Genomic DNA, 20442 nt, shown 5'->3' on the forward strand with positions numbered 1-20442 from the left:
TTTTTCCTTTTTGTAGTAATATGTATTGTCTTAGACTGCTAAGAGCATGTAGAATATTTTTCACTCATTTACAGCTTGTTATGGTTTGCTTCCAGCTAACCAATTTAGGGAAATATTTCCTATATGTATGTTTGTTTTGTTCCCTCATCTCATCAGGATAACGGTTCTGTAACCATGGAGAATGGGATCCTGTGCGCCAACATTGATTCTATGGGACGTTTGACATCACTAAAACTCTTATCCTGCAACAGGTAAAGCAGTTGTGAAGCTATAATAATTTAAATTTACAATAATGATGCTTGGGGAATAAAAGTGATTGTTACTTTAGCCTAATGGTTTGAATTAAGATACCACACTTTTATTCTGTTATTTGTGAGAAAATTAACAGTAACCTAAAGAAAATAATCTCCAAATGAAATGTTTGAAGTATTTTTGGGTTACAAAATATATATTGACTGTTCATCAAACTTTTGGTAGGGTAAAACTAACATGTGCAGTGTGCAATGAACCTTTATTTACATGTTTTATATGTACCTCTTAATATATGTTGTTTCAGAGAATCTATCCCTAAAACCAGTTATGGGAATCAGTTTGTAATGTTTGATGATATTCCCTTATATTGGGATGCTTGGGATGTGATGGATTATCACCTGGAGACCAGGTAAGGTGGAATAATGATGTTGCCTTGGTACTGTAACCCTCACTGTTACTGTACATTGTCATTTGACACTTCACTTTCTGATTGCAGGAGACCTGTTTCAAACCCCTTGAATAAACTAGAGATCAGTAGCAGTGGGGGGATGAGAGGCGTTGTCACATTCTCTTTGACAATCAGTGGGACTAGTACTATCAAGCAGGAGATAATAATGGAGGCTTCAAGTCCATACATCCGATTTAACACTAAGGTATATTGTAGATTTACAGAACCAACTTTACTCTTGAACTTTCAGTTTCCCTCAAGTACTAGTTTGCCCGTACCCAAACGGTCCCTGTTGGCTTTGTCTTGTTTGGGATCACTGACCGTGTGTAGTGTTGTGTAAGTAGACTTCAGTGGATGTCCGTTACAAAGCACAAAATGTTCACTCCTCGTCCCAAAAGCACCTTTGTTCTGTACACCTCGTTTTGTGCAAGTATGCTTATTATGCTACGTTTTTGCACTTTGCACCTCTTCATATTTTACTGAGAGAACAACAGAGCTGACCTTTGAGGCACACTGGTGCAAAATTAAACAGTTTTTATTGTTGTGCCTAACAAGCATGCTTGGTAAATGAACTCCTGTGTTCTAGCTTTTCATACTTGAGTGCATTACATGGAACTGTTTAAACTAATAAATAGTACTTTGCCAACAAGTAAAGTTACTTTGAGGGTTTTTTCTACATCCTGTAATATAGTTTGTCTCTTGGTGATTTCTCACTTTCATTTGTATGTAAAGTACGCTTGTCACCTACAGACAATGGAAGCATTAATTCTGTGGGCTAGCCCAATATTCATGAAAATGTAGCCTATAGATAGTACTGGTAACTGGTGACATCCACTGAGGAACATTGTACCTTGTACCTCATTGGTGCATCAGGTTCATAATGAATTGAATGTCTGTTCAGTCTAGCTAATGTCTGCCTACGCTGTGTGTAAGCAGCAGATACACTTTTTAAATTCATTAAAGTTGGCAATCCCAAAATCGCTGCTACAACAGCATTTGGCTCGACATACTTGATACAACAATGCAATTCCGTTTGTCGGGGCTTATTTCTGTGTCACATCCGTAGGCTGGATATGTCACATGAGCTTAGGTTAGCACAGTGGTTAGTATTGCTGTGGAGTTAGTGTGTTTCCCCATGTTTGTGTGGAATTTCTCAAGGTCCTTTGTTTTTATATCTTACACTTCAAAGATATACTGGTGTGTTAATTGAGTTCTGACAAAACTAACCCGTGTGTGTGTGTCCTTGTGGTAGGGAGTAAAGATTTAAAGATCATAAGCTCCAGTGGGGCAGGGACCAATGTGAATGATTAAATATTCTCCTTGAAACATGGTGGAATATGAAGGCGCTATATAAATATCTATTAATAAATATCAAAGCAATATTTTTATTGGCTAATGTATTCCTATTATCCTTACATTTAACCTTGAAATGCCTGTTTTTCATAATTCACATTGTGCAAACAATTTCACCCATTTCACAAATGTCTCTGTGCATGGTAAAATGGTTTTCCATGTATCTGACAATCCAAAGGTCATGTTAAAAATGTAGTGCAGACTTAATAAAGTACAAACACTATTTCTCTTTCATCCTATCTAGGGGACACTGCTGCCATGGGTTGTATGAGGGGAGCTAGTAGTTGGCACGTAAACAGTTAATTATTTGTTTAACCTATAGAAAGACTCCTTCCTTTTGCAAGCTCCCCTGCATCCTCAGTGTAATTTGAGTGCCCAAGGAGTTGGACTTACTGGGTGCTGCTCAACAGCATTTACTTACAGACTTATGGAAGCTTATTTTATTTTCATTTATTTCATCTTTCTTTACTTAAGATACGGGGCAGGTATCACAGTGCTGCTTCTTACTGGGGCTGTGTTGGAAACATATTTCCACACAGGACCCCGGACCGGATGCTGAATTGCCAGAGCATGGACGGTTCTGGTACTACAGATCACTGTAAGAAGTGACAGCAGTCTGACCTGACAGGAGGATGACTGGCGTTGCTAGTCAGCAGAGAGTGTCGTGATCCCATTGCAGGCCACCATTTTTAGGACGGTACCAAGTTCCCTGATAATGAGAGGGGGAGACTTCGACCGCCCACTGTCACTGATGGACTAATGGGCGCTGCATACTTCTATATAGAAATCAGCGCATCAGCCAGAGCCAGAGAGACAAGTGGTACAATTAGGCTGCTTGATAACAAGACAAGCACGCCATAACGGATATTGGACGAACATGGAGAAGCATAAAAAAAAGACACCCCTACAGAAAGTGTCGATTTGGTGTGTCTCTGAAAAGTGCGGGAAAATGGCAACTGCCTGTTATCAGCTACTGAGGCAAGCTGTACATTCTCCATGCTACACACATACTGCTCTCCTCTCCTCCTCACGCTTCTCAGAGGGTTCTTGGCCAGCTAGGAGGGCTAAGTACCTCTCTCATCCTAAAAGATTGTCTATAAGTGTGGCTGGATCATGTAGAAATAAATAACTTATTGTAGAAATGTACATCAGTTAGAGGTACAGGCACCAATGTATAATTGCAAATGCACCTATCTTGTTACATTGGGATGTGTTATGTGGGAGATTACTTGTTTGGGGTTTTGTAACCTTTCTTTCGGAATTCCCACATTGGCAATAGAGTGGAGGAAATGTGTATTCTGCAACTGTCTGGAGAAAGGGCCCCATGTTAATCTTATGTTAATTAGACCTTTTGATGTGTGTGTGTGTCCAACACACCTGAAGGCACAGGAGGGTTTAATTAGACTTGCTGTTAGATTTCCTCTGTTTATAAAACATGATGCAGGAAATCACAGCAAGGTTTAGGATATCACAGGTAAGTGTAAATATTGTTAGCTTTGCATTGCATGTAAATCCATGTTTGGGAAAAGATATCATATCCTGATAATAAAAATAGCTCAGACATTGCGGAACCATCTCGGGTCAGGGGGCTGCCTTACCCCCTGCAAGAAGTTATGTCAGAACTGTATAAAAAAAAGAGTTGTTTGAGCATGTAATATATCATTCTTGTACCATCTGTACTTCTGGAAAGATCGCTAGTACCACAGACTGGCGTGTGAACTGTCCTTGTTAGAACTACTTGAGCTAATAAACCATCTTTTGCTTCAAGAACCTGTTTTGACGACTACTTACCCTGCTGTAATTTCCTGTGACCTACAGATGAGACCCAAATCTAATCCATTCTCTGGTTGATCTGAGGTGCACCCAGCATTACAGTGCCAACATTTTGCCCGCTACCTGCAGCTCTGCCCAGTGTGATAGGCCAGGGTGGAACCATCCACAGCAACCCTTGATCTGAAGGCAAGAGCTGTCCCTCCCTTAGGGGGGATGCTTTAGAACGTCCCCATGGTAGCAGTGTCCCCCAGATAGGATGAAAGAGAGGAGGATTTTTATACTTATGATAAATCCTTTTCTCTGAGTCTATCTGGAGGAGACAGTGTTGCCTCCCTTCTGCTCTTTTCTTTGTTGTCTTACCCTTCCTTGGGGCTTTATAAATACACTGAGGATACAGGAGGTTGCAGAGGGGAGGAGTCTGTCTGTAGACTAAACAAATAATTAACTGTTTAAGTGCCAATTCTTAGCTCCCCTCATCCTATGGTAGCAGTGTCCACCAAATTGACTCGGAAAAAAGAATTTATCGTAAGTATAAAAATCCTCCTATCCGTATGATCACAGCAACAGTACTATTTTATATTCAAGATAGATTTCTGTTCTACACTGTCCTGAGATAAATTTAAGTATGTCTTTGCCATAGTACATGTATGCTTGGATTCTCTGCTTCTAAAGAATATCTGTTTCTCAACAGGTCATCTGGAATGAGGCTCATAAGTTCTTGAAAGTTGAATTCCCAACAACGGTTCACAGTAGAAATGCGACGTATGAGATTCAGTTTGGACACCTGCAAAGACCAACTCATCGTAATACTTCCTGGGACTGGGCCCGATATGAGGTTTGAGGTTTTATACTGATGGGATCCTTAATGCTGTGTGTTTTGAAAGCAATAGTTTTATTGCCTGCTACAAGATGTGTGGCATAGTATTGCAGTCTTTCATTGGCTTTTATTTTATTTTGTGTCTCAGTAGAGAGCTGCATTTTATTCCTTTTATTGCAGCTTAAGGAGTTGGACTTCCCCCAGCTGAAAGTATCTGTTAACATTGTTGAATGTGAGAGCATGAAGCAGCAGGTGTTCCTGGCAGGAGAGTGCATAATGTCATTGGCTTTTCTAGACGATGGTGTTAAATTATGCATTTAGGATTATCCATTGTGTTCAATAAGGGGGAGAACCTGGCCTTAATTCCTCCTGCTTCCTTGCCGGAAGTTACCAGAAGCCAATACAATAATCGTACAGCACAGAAGGACTAATTATGTCCTGGATTCTTCAATAGCACAAAATATAGCTTCCCAGTTCAGTGCTACTGAAAAGACTGCACGGTTTCAGTCCTTCTACTCTTTGAGCACCCAGGGGTAAATGTATGAAAGTCCGGTACATTACAGTAGTAATGTTGAAAATCACAACGTCACCATTTTAAACATGTCAACAGAATGAAAAGGTCAACATTTACACTATATCACCATTTTGGCATCAACAGTATAACTATCACTCTTGCCAGAATTACTACATCTTAATTTACACTGGGGGGTAAATGTATGAAAGTCCGTTTTTTTTCAACTCGCTGGAAATCGGCGAATTTACAGCTCAAATTTAAAGCGGCGCTGGCTTGTAAAGGCAGGTTTGACCTTTTCATTCTGTTGACATGTTTAAAATGGTGATGTTGTGATTTTCAACATTACTACTGTAATGTAATGTCGACATTCAAAGGGTAATGCCAGCATTACAGCAACCGGACTCGCCACCATTATAGCCGCCAGACCCGCGCAGGTCCGGCACAAAATACTTTATATTAATAAAAAACAAAACACAAACATTGCAAGTAAAGCTTTAACCCCCGATTTTACTAGAAACAACACTAGGCTTTGCCAGCCAGGGCTGGTGGAACTATAGCAGGGAAACTTGCAGTGTGGGGTCCCCTTGCCCTAATGACAACCAGCCCCAGATTGGTCAGCCCGGGTTGGATTCCCTAGGGAGCTGGGGTCTGCAAAAACAAAAAGCACTAGGGCTCTTTCCACACCCTTGAGCGGTGGGTGTGGAGTAATAAAAAAAATATTTAATGTTAAAGACACCATTTTGTCCCTGGTGCACTACAGGACCCAGCAAGCTCAGACTGCCATTAACAGTTTGGACATGCTGGTACTTGTAGTACTGCAAGTACCAGCATAGCCATGGCTGCAAGTGCATGCTGACACTTGGGGAACCACAAGTACTAGCATGTCCTGGCACCCAGAGCCCACTGCGACCTGTAGTGCACCAAGACAAATTGTAAATAAACCACACACCTCGTTGTCAAAATAATTTTATTGGGAGAAAAAAACCCAAAAAAAAACAGTAATACTCGCCAGCATCCAAGTTCTTCATTTGTATTAATTCCCATTATCCGTGCTTGTTCACAAAAAGAAAATGGTAAAATTAATCCCAGGATCCATGCTAGTAAAGTGAATTAATATGGCTGTATTGTGGCAGCACTAGAGTTAATATGTTGGGGGGGGGGGGGTGGTGGGATTAATGTGTGTGGTTTGTTTGCTTTTTAATAACGATTTAGCACCAGTCCCGGCAGTTGTAATGGGGGGCTGCTTCTGGCATTGCCCTTTGAATGTCAACATTGTGACTGTCAACATTACTACTGTCGACAATCACAATGTCACATTTTAACCATGTCAACAGAATGAATATGTCGACATTTACACTGTCGATGTATTCACCGTTGCCACATCGTATCCAACCTGTATAAATCGCCTCCCGAATTTAGGTAGCATGAGAGTGCTGGGTGTAGAGCACCCTTTTCTATTTTCTTCATAGTGGGGACAGGTCAAATCAAATTTTGAAAAAACACGTATATAAGCAAATGCACACAGACATCAAATTCCATTTCATGAATTTGTACTAAATAAATAAAAAGGTAATCAATACATTTCTGAAGCATTTTCTGTGTTTACTATGCACTTTTGGTGGTATATCTATAAAGTTCTGACAATATGAAAGTTGTATTTAATATTGTCTTCTAGATAGTTTTCCCATAATATTTTAGATAATAAAAATAAAATGTATTTAAACTCCCTTGAAATGCATAAGAAAGCATACCAATTTATCCATTTTTTTTAAAAATCTGTTCCTATGGATAAAAGGCAAAAAATAGCATGGTGTGGAAATGCAACGTAATAGCAATGCATGTGTAGTGGTAACATTTATGTGTATTGTGCACTAAAAGAATGCAGGTAAAAAGCACAATTTCTAATGGCTCTTACTGCCTTTGTAAAGACTGTTGCATAATGTATCAAGATTTGGAGCATTACATCTCATGCTAGTTATATATGTGTATGTATACATACATTCAGCCTTATTTTTCTCCTGCAGGTTTGGGCTCACCGCTGGATGGATCTGTCAGAGTATGGCTTTGGAGTGGCTGTGCTAAATGACTGTAAATATGGTTGTTCAGTACTTGGGAATGTTCTGAGCCTTTCCTTGTGAGTTATGTCATTCTTGGTTTTTATATATTTTTAAAAATTATATAGTCTTTTTATACGTTAAACATCAATATAATTCTTTAAATGAGATCTCTAAGCAAGTGTCACTTCAGCTTTCTGCAGATTTGTTTGGATTCTAAATACGCTGCTGATTGGATAATAGTACAATGTGATGCTCCCATATTAGAATTTAGACCATGTAGCGCTATTATTCTGCCTGAAGTTTTCCTTCAGAGTATCTCGGCAACATAATAAACAACGTGATTGAAAAAAAGTAAATACAAAGACAAAATATGATATACCTTTGAATCTCTGTTAGCTAAGGGAGAAAGGGAATAACCGTTAAGCATCATGCACAGGGGCAGATCACTTGAACAACCAAAAATGTACCTAGAGCCAGGGACCTCTGTTTGCGATTGACCTTGGCAAGGAGGTTATGGCCATGGGTAGATCCAGTGTCTTATATTTCTTTCATTTTGTGGTTCAGGTTCTTCATGACACCCGTGTGGCTGAAAATAGATTATGGTCGCTCCCTCCACTGTCCAGTCCAGACATAGGACTTTCCTCTATCCCTTCTCTCCCTCTCCTACTTCCTTCATAGGAGTATGAAGATGCAGGGTTGTAAGGTCTAGAGAGATGACAGGAACAGGAAGCCTACATTAGCAGCTCTCATTTTATAACACTGTTACTACCCCTGCATGGGTTTAGCTTTAATTGAATGTTGTTAAGGTTTTTTAATAATGTGAAAAAAATTCACTAAAATGATAAAAAAAAAAACAAAAAAAACAGGGATTTCTAGGACACTTTCTTCTTGCTGGAAGATATCCATACCTGCTTGACCCCAAATAGATGCTTCAATCTGTATCTTATGAAACCAGACAACCCCCAAATTCCAGGTTCCGCATCCTTTAAAAAGCCAACTGATGGACTGCTCCTCCATTACCTGAGTGGCAAAGGCTATTGAGTGGAGTTCAGGATCTTCAGCTAGGTCTACCAGATCTTTCACAACCTGATTTTTTGCTCCAACAGGCCGGACAATTTGTGGAAGCTTCATGGACCTGCTTTTTATGGACCTCGACACATTGAATATTGAAGTTAGTGGCCCAAGAAGGAATAGTAACTCAAAAAAAATTGCTGTTTACACTCCCCTTTACAGGGATAGCTTTTTTTTCTTTGAAAGATTTGTTTATTCAAGATCATTAACAACATATAACAGAGCATGGTACATCATTAACAAGAGTCTGTCAGCAGCTATGACAGGGTCAACATAGTTGTAGCATGTTGTAGGGTAAACCGATGTGGATAAACCAATTAAAAGGACCATAGTTTTTCAAAGAATTTTGTTACAGGAAAAGTGAATAGAGAAAGAGTGAAGAAAGATACAGAGAGGAATATGAGGGCGGAAAAGGAGAGAAAAGGGACAGAAACAGTTGGAGGAGGGAAGTAAGCGGTGTGGCTAGGGCTACCGGGGGGCGTTTGGTCGGGATATTCAGAGGCCAATAGCTCTAGTTATGCTATGGAAGGGGTGAGCGGTATTGAAAAATGGACAACAAAGTATCCCAGACCTTGTCAAAGGACTTAGAGGAGTTATTGATTATGCTTGACATAAATTCCATACGGTGAACATGTCATGCTCGTTTGATAATAGCTTGAAGGGAGGGGGTTGTAGCTTGTTTTCAGTCCGTTGTGATTTGGCATGTGGCGGCTGAGATTATATGATGTGCTAATTTTTTTTGATGACGCGTCGCAGGAGGAAATCCGAGGGGCAAAAAAAGAATTTAGGATCAAGTGGGACGTCAATTTAAATCAGGGATAGAATTTAGGTTTTTAATGTTACGCCAAAATTGGATTAGTTTTGCGCATTCCCACCAGATATGAAGAAACATGCCCACCCCAGAGCACCCACGCCAGCAACGATCTGAGGCATCAGGTAACCACTTGTAAAGCCAGGCCGGGGCGCAATACCACCTATTCAAGAGCTTATATACGTTTTCTTTGATTTTAACACACATGAACCTGGAGGCAGCATTCTCTCTTATATCAGCCCAGTCTTCGTCATCTAAGGAGTTACCCAAATCTCTTTCCCATGCCAACTCGTGGGGGTCCCGAGCGGAATCGGATACGCAAGAGAGCTCAGAATATATAGTGGAAATTAAGCCAGGCATGGATGCTCTGCGCAAGCACATCACTTCAACTGTAGTGAGTGGGCTTGCAGAGAGGCGCGTTTTGATAGAAGTATGGAAGTTGCAAATTTTTAGATACCGGTAAAAATATTTAGATGGGATTTCTATAGCTGCTTGAATATCAAGGAACTGTGGAAAAAGGGAAGAGTGGGATATATTATTTACATAACAGACACCCCAAGAGTGCCATGCAAAGAATTCGGAGGGTTCCAAACCCGGTGGGAATTCTGGTGAGTTGAATAAAGGGATAATCAGAGAGGGGTGCTTGGAGAGACCATATTGTCTGTATGCGAAGTCCCAAATTTCTAGGGAGTGTGCGACTGTCTGATGAGGTAGTACTCGTTTGGGGTGGCAAGCTCGTGGGAGCCAGAGGAGGGTAGCAGGGGTGAGTTAGACCCAGACCTTCAGCCTCAACAGATATCCATACACTGGAGCCATGTGGCCACACCATAAGACACATTGAGCGATATGGACAGATAAATAATAGTGTTTGAAATTCTGTATTCCAAGGCCACCACCCCGAGAGGATCTCTGAAGGACTCGCAGCCTTATTCGTTGTCGTTTGCCCGCCCAGATAAATTTAGAGGTAATGTATTGGAGGTATTGGAACACATAGGGAGGGATTCGAATAGGGAGGGTTTGGAACAGATATTGCAATTTTGAGAGAATGGTCATTTTTACTGCATTAATGCGTCCTATCCAGGAGATATATTGATGAGACCAGGATTGAAGGTCAGACTTCACTTTGGAGAGGGTTTGGGGCTTGAAAGAGCTGGTGATGGCGCTGAGTTAAGAAAACACCTAAGTATTTCAGTTTTTGTAGCTGCCAGTTAAAGGGAAATTGTTGTTCTAACAGAGATTTGTCTGATTAAGGAATATAGAAGTCCAGCGTCTCGGTTTTATCGGGATTCATTTTATATCCCGAAAAATAGTCATAGGTTTATAGTTCTGAAAGGGGGGGGGGTGATGGGTTGAGAGAAACTCAGCAGAATGTTGTCCATGTAGAGGGCCACTTTATGGTCTGTTACCCAAACGGACACCTAAAATCACCCTATTAACACGGATCCTGGCAGCTAGGGGTTCAATAACTAATTCAAAATAAGTGGGGAGAGGGGCCATCCCTGACGTGTACCATTCCAGATATTGAAGGGCGATGAAGTGTACCCATTAGCTGAAACTATGGCAGAGCGCTATAAGGTGGAGACACCCTTCAAAAAATTTACCGGAGAAGCCCATCGATCCAAGGATCCCATACATGAACATTTTGCCGACATGTATGGAATGGATTAGATCGATAGCCCTCCTGGTGTTGTCTGGTGCCTGTCTTCCTGCAATAAATTCAACTTGATCTGGATGAATCCGGATCTAGAGGAAGGGGTTTAATCTAGTGGCCAGAGTGTTGGAGTAGAGCTTTAAGTCGACATTAAGTAAAGAGATAGGTCGGTACCCAGCGCATTGTGTGAGGTTTTGGAATAACTGCATTATTAGCTTGGGTGGTAGCTAGGTCAAAAGATGCCCCCTCTAGGATTTGGTTAAAGAGGGAAGTAAGGTGAGGGGAAAGTGCCCCAGCGAATTTCTTATAATATTGGGCTGTAAACCTTTCAGGACCAGGAGCTGATGAGGATTTGAGGGTCTTTATGGCTGCTAAGACTTCTTCAGAAGTGATATCGGCATTGAGTGTAGAGAGTTGGGAGAGGGTAAGTTTAGGTAGTGGGGTATCAACTAGATATGATTCAAGGGAGTAAGGAAGATTATAAAGAGAGGTATAGAAGTTTTTAAATTCATTGACTATGTCATAAGTAATGGAGTTGGTGGATTTCTTATGTATCTTATCAATCAGAGCACAAGTGCGCTTCTGTCTAAGCTGTCTGGCCAACATTGAATCCGCTTTGTCCATTTTATAAAAAAACCGCTGTTGAAGATTTTGTAGGAGAGAGGTAGTTCTACGAGTAAGGAGCGTGTTCAATTGTCCTTTCAGTGACTCGATCTGTGTTAAGAAGGAAGGGTCAGAGTTTATTTTATGTTGTGTCAGCAGGTCTGTGATGCATTGTTCAAGAGAAGATATTTCTAAGGCAGCATGTTTCTTAGCTTGTGAGGCGGTGCTAATAAGCTGGTCCTGGATAATTGCTTTATGGGCCTCCCATATGACCCCTGGCACCACCTCTGGGGATAATTTTTTTGAATGTAATTAGAAATAGCGGTTTTAATGTCAACGAAAGCAGTAGAATTTAATAGAAGGGAGTCTTCCAGGCGCAACGTGTGTGGATAATGTTGTACCATATCGAGAAGTATATACATTCCTGCATGATCTGTCCATGAGAAAGGAGTAATTCCAGCTTAGTCATGAGTGATTGAGACACATGAAGCATATCAATGTGGGAGTATAGTTGGTGAGGGGCTGAAAAATCAGTGTAATCTCTTGCAGTAGAGTTTTTAAGGCGCCAGGTGTCATAGAGGGTGTGCTGTTTCAGAAACGTGAATAAGGTCAAGGAGTCTCTAAAGGGTGGGGAAGATGGTGTTCGAGAGGAGGTGGAAGTTTTGTCTAACTGTTGATCTAATAGGATATTGAAGGCAACCCCCACTATGACATGACCTTGGGCTAATCACTCAATGTGTCTAAATAGTTTGGTAAAGAAGGTGCCTTGTCCCTGGTTAGGGGCATAGATTGATACTAGAGTGATTAATGTGGAACAAAGTGTACCCAGTACCAGTAGGAAACGCCCTCTGGGTCAACATAAGAAGAGGCGGGTCGGAAGGGGACCTTGCTATGTATAAGAATGGCAACCCCCCGTTTTTTTGCAATCAACTGAGGCAAAGAAGGCCTGGTGAATCTGTTTACCCTGGAGTTGTGTGTGAGTACCTGTGAGATGGGTCTCTTGGAGAAAGACGATGTCTGCTTTTTCCCAACTACAGGCTCCCAGGACTATGGTGTGTTTGCGCAGGGAATTGAGGCCATTTACATTGATCGAGAGGAGTTTCAGGGCCAAGGCATCGACTGAAGTGCAGATTCTAGATGAGGGGCAAGCTGCCAGCTGCAATAGGAAAACAAGTTAGACCATATACATTCAGGGGGAGGGGCAGGGCAGGAAGGATGGGGAAACCACAAGAAACAGAGAGTAGCAGAGAGAAAGGTATTGGTAAGTCTTCTCACAACTGAGAGAGTGAAGAACCAGTAGGAAAAGAGGGACAGCCAGTAATAGAATGAACTCGACCGGGACCTTGGACCCACTATAAGAGTTTTTCCTCCGTATAATGACAGCAACAATAATGAACTGAGAGAACAGTGTGTGGTGTAATATGTAGAAACCAAATCCGATATACATTATAATTAAATGAGGGAGGGGTGGGAGGAGGAAGAGAACGGAGGGCGGGATAGGCAGCAGGTCAAATACTTTTGAATCTTGAACAACAATTAACGTCGAGAGCGATTCTCAGGGTCCTCCTGTTTCTCCTTCAAGGCCTCTATTTCGTCATGGAGGCAAGATAGTTAATTATCCAACACAGACTGTGAGAGACATAAGTCATCTGTTTTTGTCTTCAGGGCATCCGCCCTGATTCCCAGTGAGGCGAGCTCTGATTTGAACTTATTGACGGCTTTAGAGAGTTCTTGCTTGAACTGCCTGGATTTGCGGGGCGGGGGATTCCGATGCCTCACTGTGTTCAGCTTGTAGAAGAGTAATTTTGGACTTTGTTCCAAAGAAATTGGTAGAAGATTTCTTTGGTTTGTTGGACATTGTGGATGTAAAGGAACCCACACGCGTCCAAGAGGAATGGGATAGAGTAAGGAAGAAGAGGGATTGGAACCACACACTAGTCACAGAAAATATCAGCGGGATCCTTCCAGGTCCGGGCCGAGGAAGGTGCTTTACATTAGATTCGCCTGAGCCTGGGGTATGTTTAGATAACCCAGCAGGGTTTGGTGAGGTGCAGATAGCCGCCAGCCGGGGAGTATACCTTGATAGCAGGGGTCCAGAATTCCTAGGAAGGTAGGATTCCCTACGTATAGGTATAGGTAGGTTGCATGGGTGTTCAGGTAGGATTCTCTGCTCTTCAGCGCAGAGGATTGTATCACAGCGGTCGTTAATGTGCCCTCACCATTTCCTACAGTAAAGGAATGAGTTCGTTCTCATTCCAGGGGGATTTTAACTTCAGGCGCAGTAGGTCCCCACGCTATTTAGGACGTTGTATGTAGCCCCAGATGCAGCAATTCAGGAACGGGTTTAAAGGGGGTCCAAGGACCAGGAGGCTGGAACATGAGCCCGGGGATTCGGGCTCAATGCAGGTCGCACTAGGCGTGTAACTGACCCAGACAGTTGGGGAGCTCCGGTTGTTGGTTAAAGGGCAGCGCCCAGGTGTCAGGGTAGTTCACAGACCCAAAGGTTATCAATGGGGGTCCAAAGAAGGGTATAAAGTGATAAAGAAGCCCTTAATAACATGGAGCCAATGTAATGTGTATGCTCTCAGTATGGCTGTGAGGCCACGTCCCCAGGGATATCTTTTTAGGCAAAAGCAGGTTCATTGACATCCAACTCGGAAATCCAAATTTTTTTCATAGCTCCGCACAGAAGCCTATCTCAGGATACGTACAATCCATCTTAGATGAGGGTATCCCAGTGCAAAAAGAAACCATCATCATCAGCACCATTTGTTTATATAGCGCCACTGATTCCGCAGCGCTGTGCAAAGAACTCATTTACATCAGTCCCTGTCCCATAGGAGCTTACAGTCTAAATTCCCTAACATACACATACACACAGACACAGAGAGAAGGAGAGAGAGACTAAGGTCAATTTTGATAGCAGCCAATTAACCTTCTAGTATGTTTTTGGAGTGTGGGAGGAAACCGGAGTACCCAGAGGAAACCCACGCAAACATGGGGAGAACATACAAACTCCACACAGATAAGGCAATGGTCGGGAATTGAACTCATGACCAGAGCGCTGTTAGGCAGAAGTGCTAACCACTTAGCCACCATGCTGCCCTACAGAGTGAGCAGACTCCAAGGCCACTGAATAATCCAAATCTTCTATTAAGTCTGTGAGAAGGATTGCTGTGCAGACCTTGTGACATTTAGTCAAACTTCCAAATGGAGAAATTACAAATGGAGTCCCTTTGCTCTGTTGTCTATACGATGCAGCAAGGGACTTCATGGCATCCATAGACATTCAGGATACCTATTTCCTTATGCCCATAAGGGAGGGGAAATAGAATTTCTACATTTAGCTGTTGGTGAGAGCCATTTCAAGTTTCAGCTCCTTTAAATTCATAATAACTTGGCACCTTGGCAGGGGATTTCCATCTTTCCCTACCTGGATGACGGTTTGAACAAATACTCTTCCACAGAGATGGCATTGGTAGAGTTCAGGCGTCATAACGTAGTGGTGAACTTCCCTAAGCAGTGGTGAAAGACTGAATTACCAGGCTTCATAGCAAAATTTGGAGCCTTAAATGAAAGCACAAACCGTGCTTTACTGCACATGTGCCAATCTCTGAGCATAATCTGTATTGGGCAGGGGAGTTTTCCTTTACATGACAAGATAACTGCACTGTTGCACTGTCTTCTCCAACAATGTGGCATCAGCTGCATAATTGTGACTATGGAAGCTGCTTACTTTCTACAATTCCATCTGCACCCTCTGTATAGGAAAATACTGTGGAGATGGGACAGGACCCTTTCTTATCTGTTGTACACTCTCCATCCCCCTTCAGAGGAGAGAGACACTGTAACTTTGCAGTTGAGTGCTTCTTATCTGTCCAGTGGTCACACTCAATGTCGATACTGGACTGTGATGTGGCCAGTCTCTACAGTTGATGAGCAGTTTGACGTGGCAGCAGTCTGCAGTGACTTTCGTCGCCACTGGAAGCTATTTTTTTCCATCAACATTCTGAAATTTGCCTGGTCTACCTTTTGACTCCTCCTCTTCAGTGAGATAAATATGATTTGTCCTGTAAACTAACATTTCATCATCATCAACATTTATTTATATAGTGCCAGCAAATTCCATAGCGCTTTCGAATTGGGGACAAACACAGTAATGAGCAATACTGGGTAAAACAGACAAAGAGGCAAGAGGACCCTACTCGCAAGCTTACAATCTATAGGTCAATGGGAGTCGGGTACTTGAGGTTAAATCTACATACTGCATATTCGTCCAGCCAGATTGCAAAAGTAAAAAGTGATTTGTATGCTATGTGATCCAGTCACAAAGCAATGTTGGTCTGGGGTCAGAGGGTTGGTGTCTTGTGTGAATTGTGTAAAGGGTGGTAATAGGGTAACCTAGTGAGGTTAAGAGGGTGGTTGAGGAATATTATAAGCTTGTCTGAAGTGGTGGGTTTTCAGAGAACGCTCGAAAGTTTGTAGACCAGAAGAAAGTCTTATAGTGTCAGGGAGGGAATTCCACAGAGTGGGTGCAGCTCGAAAAAAATCCTGTAAACGGGAGTGGGAGGATGTGATGAGAGACGCAAATCTTGTTCAGAACGGAGTTGTCGAGTTAGGAGATATTTTGAGACAAGTGAGGAGATGTATGTTGGTGCAGTTTTGTTGATGACCTTGTATGTTAATAGAAGATTTTTATATTTGATTCTGTAAAAAAAAAAACAGGCAACCAATGTAGAGACTAACAAAGTGGCTCAGTAGACTAAGATCGATTTGCAAGGAAAATTAATCTGGCTGCTGCTTGCAGACAAGATCGTAGGCGCTTGAGTCTGTTTTGGGGAAGACTAGTAAGGAGGGAATTGCAATAATCAATGTGGGAATTAAAGATTTTGCAGTGTCTTGTGTAAGAAATGTGGGTATTCTGGAAATGTTTTTTAGATGTATGTAACATGATTTAGATATCGAGTCGATGTGGGGAACAAAGGATAGTTGTGAGTCAAGGATCACACCTAGGCAGCAAGCTTGCGGGGTGGTATTTATTTTCATGTTGTCAACAGAAATAGAAATGTCAGGTAGGTAACTTCTGTTGGTGGGTGGAATATTATTAACTCTGTTTTTGAAAGATTGAATTTGAGTTGGCGAGATGACATTCAAGATGAAATGGCAAAAAGACAGTCCGTAACGCGAGAGAACACAGATGACGAGAGATCAGGAGAGGACAGATAAATTTGGGTATCATCCACTTAGTGATGATACAGAAATCCAAAGGAGCTTATTAGTTTTCCAAGAGAAGTGATATAGATGGAGAACAGCAGAGGTCCTTGTACTGAGCCTTGTGGAACTCCTACTGATAGAGGAAGTGGAACAGAGGTGGATCCAGAGAAATTAACATTGAAAGTGCGATTAAAAAGATAGGATGTGTGTCTTGAAGACCTAGGGATTGTAGCGTTATTATGATGAGAGTGGTCACGGTGTTGAATGCAGCAGAGAGATCCAGAAGAATTAGAAGAGAGTAATGGCCTTTGTTTTTAGCAGTGATCAAAGCATGGACAACCTTAGTCAATGTAGTCTCTGTGGAGTGTTGGGAGTGAAACCCTGACCGAAAAGGATCTATTAGGTTGTTTGCGGAAAGGAAGCATGTGAGGCGAGTGTAAGAAAGTCTCTAGAAGCTTGGAGGGGCAAGGGAGCTGAGAGATGGGACGGTAATTTGAGAGAGTGTTTGGTCAGAATTTTGTTTTTTTCAGAATAGGAGTAAATCACTGCATGCTTGTATGATGACTGGAAGATACCAATAGAGAGAGAGAGATTACAGATTTTAGTTATAGGTGGAATGAGCACAGGAGACAGGGATTTACCGATTTCTGAGGGTATAGGATCAAGAAGACAGGAGGTAGAGTAGGAATATAAGAAAAGAATATATACTTCATCTTTATTTGTGAGATCAAATGAAGAGAGGGTGTCAAAGGGTGCTGGGAAGGAATTGAGCTGATTGCTTTTCAAGGAAGATAATACCATTTGTAGCCAGATTTTATCAATCTTGTCCTTAAAGTAGCAAGCAATATCCTGGGCACTGATAGTAGTCTAAGGGTTTGGGGTGGGAGAGTTGAGAAGAGATTTAAATGTGTTCAACAGGCGTTTGGGGCTCGAAGCCTGTCCATAGATGAGAGGTTGGTAGTATGTTTGTTTGCAGTGTCCAGAGCATTTTGATAGGAGTGGTAGATAGAAGTATATGTGAGAAAATCATTAGAGGTTCGAGATTTATGTCAGGGCCGTTCTGCTTTACGGGAAAGTTTTTGAAGGTTTCGTGTTACATTAGTGTTCCACGGTTGACATTGAAGTCGATGTGAAGTATGAATATTTGCTGGAGCCACTTGATCAAGGGCTGGTGCTAGGCTTTGGTGAAAGTGAGATACTGCCATATCTGGGGAGAAGAATGTAGAGATTGGGGAAAGAAGGTCTTGGAGAGAGGTGGAAAACTGTTGAAGATTAATAGAGTTAAGATTTCTGCGGGTATGAGGAGGCTTGGTAGAGTTTGACAGCAGAGAAGTCAAAGTGCTGGGAGTGAGCGTGTAGCTGATAAGGCGATGATCCAAGAGGGGGACAGGCGTGTTTCATCAGTAATGTAGTTCTGTACTTAAATATCACTTAGGAAATCTTTTAACATTCCTTCTGTCCAAATCTTAGGCAGAATGTCTGCACTTCAGCCTCGTGTGGATCTTAAGGATGTACTTGCAGTGAACTAGTCCATTACATGCTTTCCATGGGTCAGATAAAGGCAGCCATTCTTCTGATGGCTATGTGAGGTTGGGCAATTACCTCCCCTCAGAGTAAACGCTCACTGTGCTCATGTTGTCCCTCCTTGGCTTTTGGCTTTAGCTGAGCAGCTGCGCAAACTGGCCACAAGGTGTTCCGTGCACACATTTTCTTCTGCTGGGGCAAACTTTGTTATGTAGGTGTTGCAGGCAGTGTTTGTTAAGTAACTATTTCTTTCTCTTTTTAAAACCAAATGCTTGAGATTTCTTGAATGTTAATCTGTGACTCTGAAGAATAAAACCAGAATTTTTACGTAGCAAAATATTTTATCTGAGACCAAGGGGGGCATGCAGACCTTTCCATATCCGGGCGCTGTCTAATGTTTTTCGGAAGACTTGTACATTATACAGAGGGCAGGTGTTTGCATTGCCCTCTTAATAGCATGAATGGAGCTGTCGCCCTTACAAGTCTGTCTGTATGTTTGTTTGCTGGAATTATTCTATGTCAGTATTTCAAGACATCTAATTTGCTGACGGTCGGAAATTAGGTCAGTCGTGATTAATATATCGGTGTAAATAGTGTCATAATTTCTGTCTTTGCTATCACGTACCCCACCGAGTAGAGTAACCACTCAGCTTATATACTAAACATGTTATACATTTAACTCCATACAACACATGTTGAGATGTTATAATAAGTCAAACTTTTGAACCATTAAGTCTTATCTATGTTAACAATATATATTTTTTGCATGTTTTCTACCAGACTGAGAGCTCCTAAGTCTCCAGATGCCACAGCTGATATTGGACATCATGAGTTTTCCTATGCACTGATGCCCCATGAGAGTATGTATTTAATATTTTATTGTTTGACCTGCCATCTCCACATAAAATCAGAACAATATGTTTATTAATTTAAATGTGTACTAGTTAAAACAGGAAATTTTGTGATTACCATTTTCATCTCTCTTAAATGCGTGGAAGCATCCTTTTATTTAAACTACTAGACGTTGAATGAATCTGTTTCCTCCCATTCATTTGCATGGCATGCCTCTCCCATAAGTTATGGTTGCTAGCAAAGGTTATGATGAAGTGAAATAACATTGTAAACCATGTTAAAAGACAAAAGGTAGAATGTTCATGAATAAGCATCGTACTGATGTTGTGTTATGTGATTGAGTCCTCAAACTGTTTATAGAAGTCACTTGACTTTAATGAGAATTTATTTAAATGATGTAATGTGTGACACTTGAGGTGGTTGGTATAAAAGTTCTTAGCCTGAATTCTAAGTAGGTGTATTATAATGGACTCCACAGAGAGCATAATGCCACACATTATTTAGACAAGTTACTAGAGGGCCACTGAAGACTAGCTAGACAAACTAATGCTTATCGTGTTCAGCTTTCATCCGGTGGCTGGTGTCGGCTGGGTGTGGTTACCATATGGTGACCACAGCATCAGAGATCATTTATCTCTGTGGGGAATACACACATCTGTAACCACTGACATTCTGTTTCTTGTGGTGGCTTGACCTGATTGTTGCTTGTAGTGTTTTGATCTGGCCACTGCATAAAATATAATGTCAGTGTGTACAGACTTTGCATCTCTCATAAAGATCAATAATCTCTATGAGCATATCTGGTCATGCACACCTCAATGGCAACACATGCTGCCGGATGTGAGCATCACAAATTTCTCTTTCATCCAGTCTGGGGGACACTGCTTACCATGGGGTTGTGGAGGGAGCTTGGGGGAGTTGGCACCTAACTAGTTAACTTTAGTACTGCCGACAGACCGCTCCCCTCTACAATCCCCCTGCCCCCTCTTGTTCAGTTTTTTTAGGTGCCCGCGGAGTTGGGCAGTGTTTTTTAGTGCTTAGTGTAAATTTAAACTTTTATTTATTTTATTTAATTTTTAGAAACTTTTTTTGCAGGTGGCAGCGCTGGAGTGTGTTCTACTATAGAGAACACACTCACAGCAGTAGCAGCGCAGGCACTCCACTGTCAGATGGGAGCCAGCGGCTCTCACTGACAGGGACAGGAAGAATGGGTGCCTGAATTAGGAGTGACAAGCGGTCTCACGGACCGCTGTCACTCCTGGAGCCTCCTCGATAACCGGCGCTGCCACTGCAGGCATAAAGCACCGGTTATCGGATGTTTAATATGGTGGCGGCCATCTTGGATTTTCGGAAGGGCTCAGAAAAAGAAGGGGGCTATACCTGGATCCCCCCTCATGCATAGGAGGGGCATCGGGTATCTTCCGCTGCGGAGACCTCCCATGGAGGTCTCCACTACTCTGCCACAGAATTCTGTTTATTTTTATTTTTGGCCACAGAGTCAC

The 20442-nt window shown here is 41.9% G+C and overlaps 1 protein-coding gene across 1 annotated transcript in view; it reads left to right on the plus strand.

Moving 5' to 3' along the window:
• Positions 1-20442, plus strand: part of MAN2C1 (mannosidase alpha class 2C member 1) — a 75517-nt gene that overhangs the window by 44853 nt on the left and 10222 nt on the right. Inside the window, exons 18-23 of the mRNA XM_075208169.1 lie at positions 157-251; positions 557-661; positions 749-905; positions 4518-4661; positions 7182-7291; positions 18869-18948. Of these exons, the coding sequence (XP_075064270.1) occupies positions 157-251; positions 557-661; positions 749-905; positions 4518-4661; positions 7182-7291; positions 18869-18948 (691 nt within the window). The remainder of the gene's footprint in view (positions 1-156; positions 252-556; positions 662-748; positions 906-4517; positions 4662-7181; positions 7292-18868; positions 18949-20442) is intronic.

This window comes from Mixophyes fleayi, chromosome 4 (genome assembly GCF_038048845.1).
Source record: "Mixophyes fleayi isolate aMixFle1 chromosome 4, aMixFle1.hap1, whole genome shotgun sequence".
Taxonomy (NCBI): Eukaryota; Metazoa; Chordata; class Amphibia; order Anura; family Limnodynastidae; genus Mixophyes; species Mixophyes fleayi.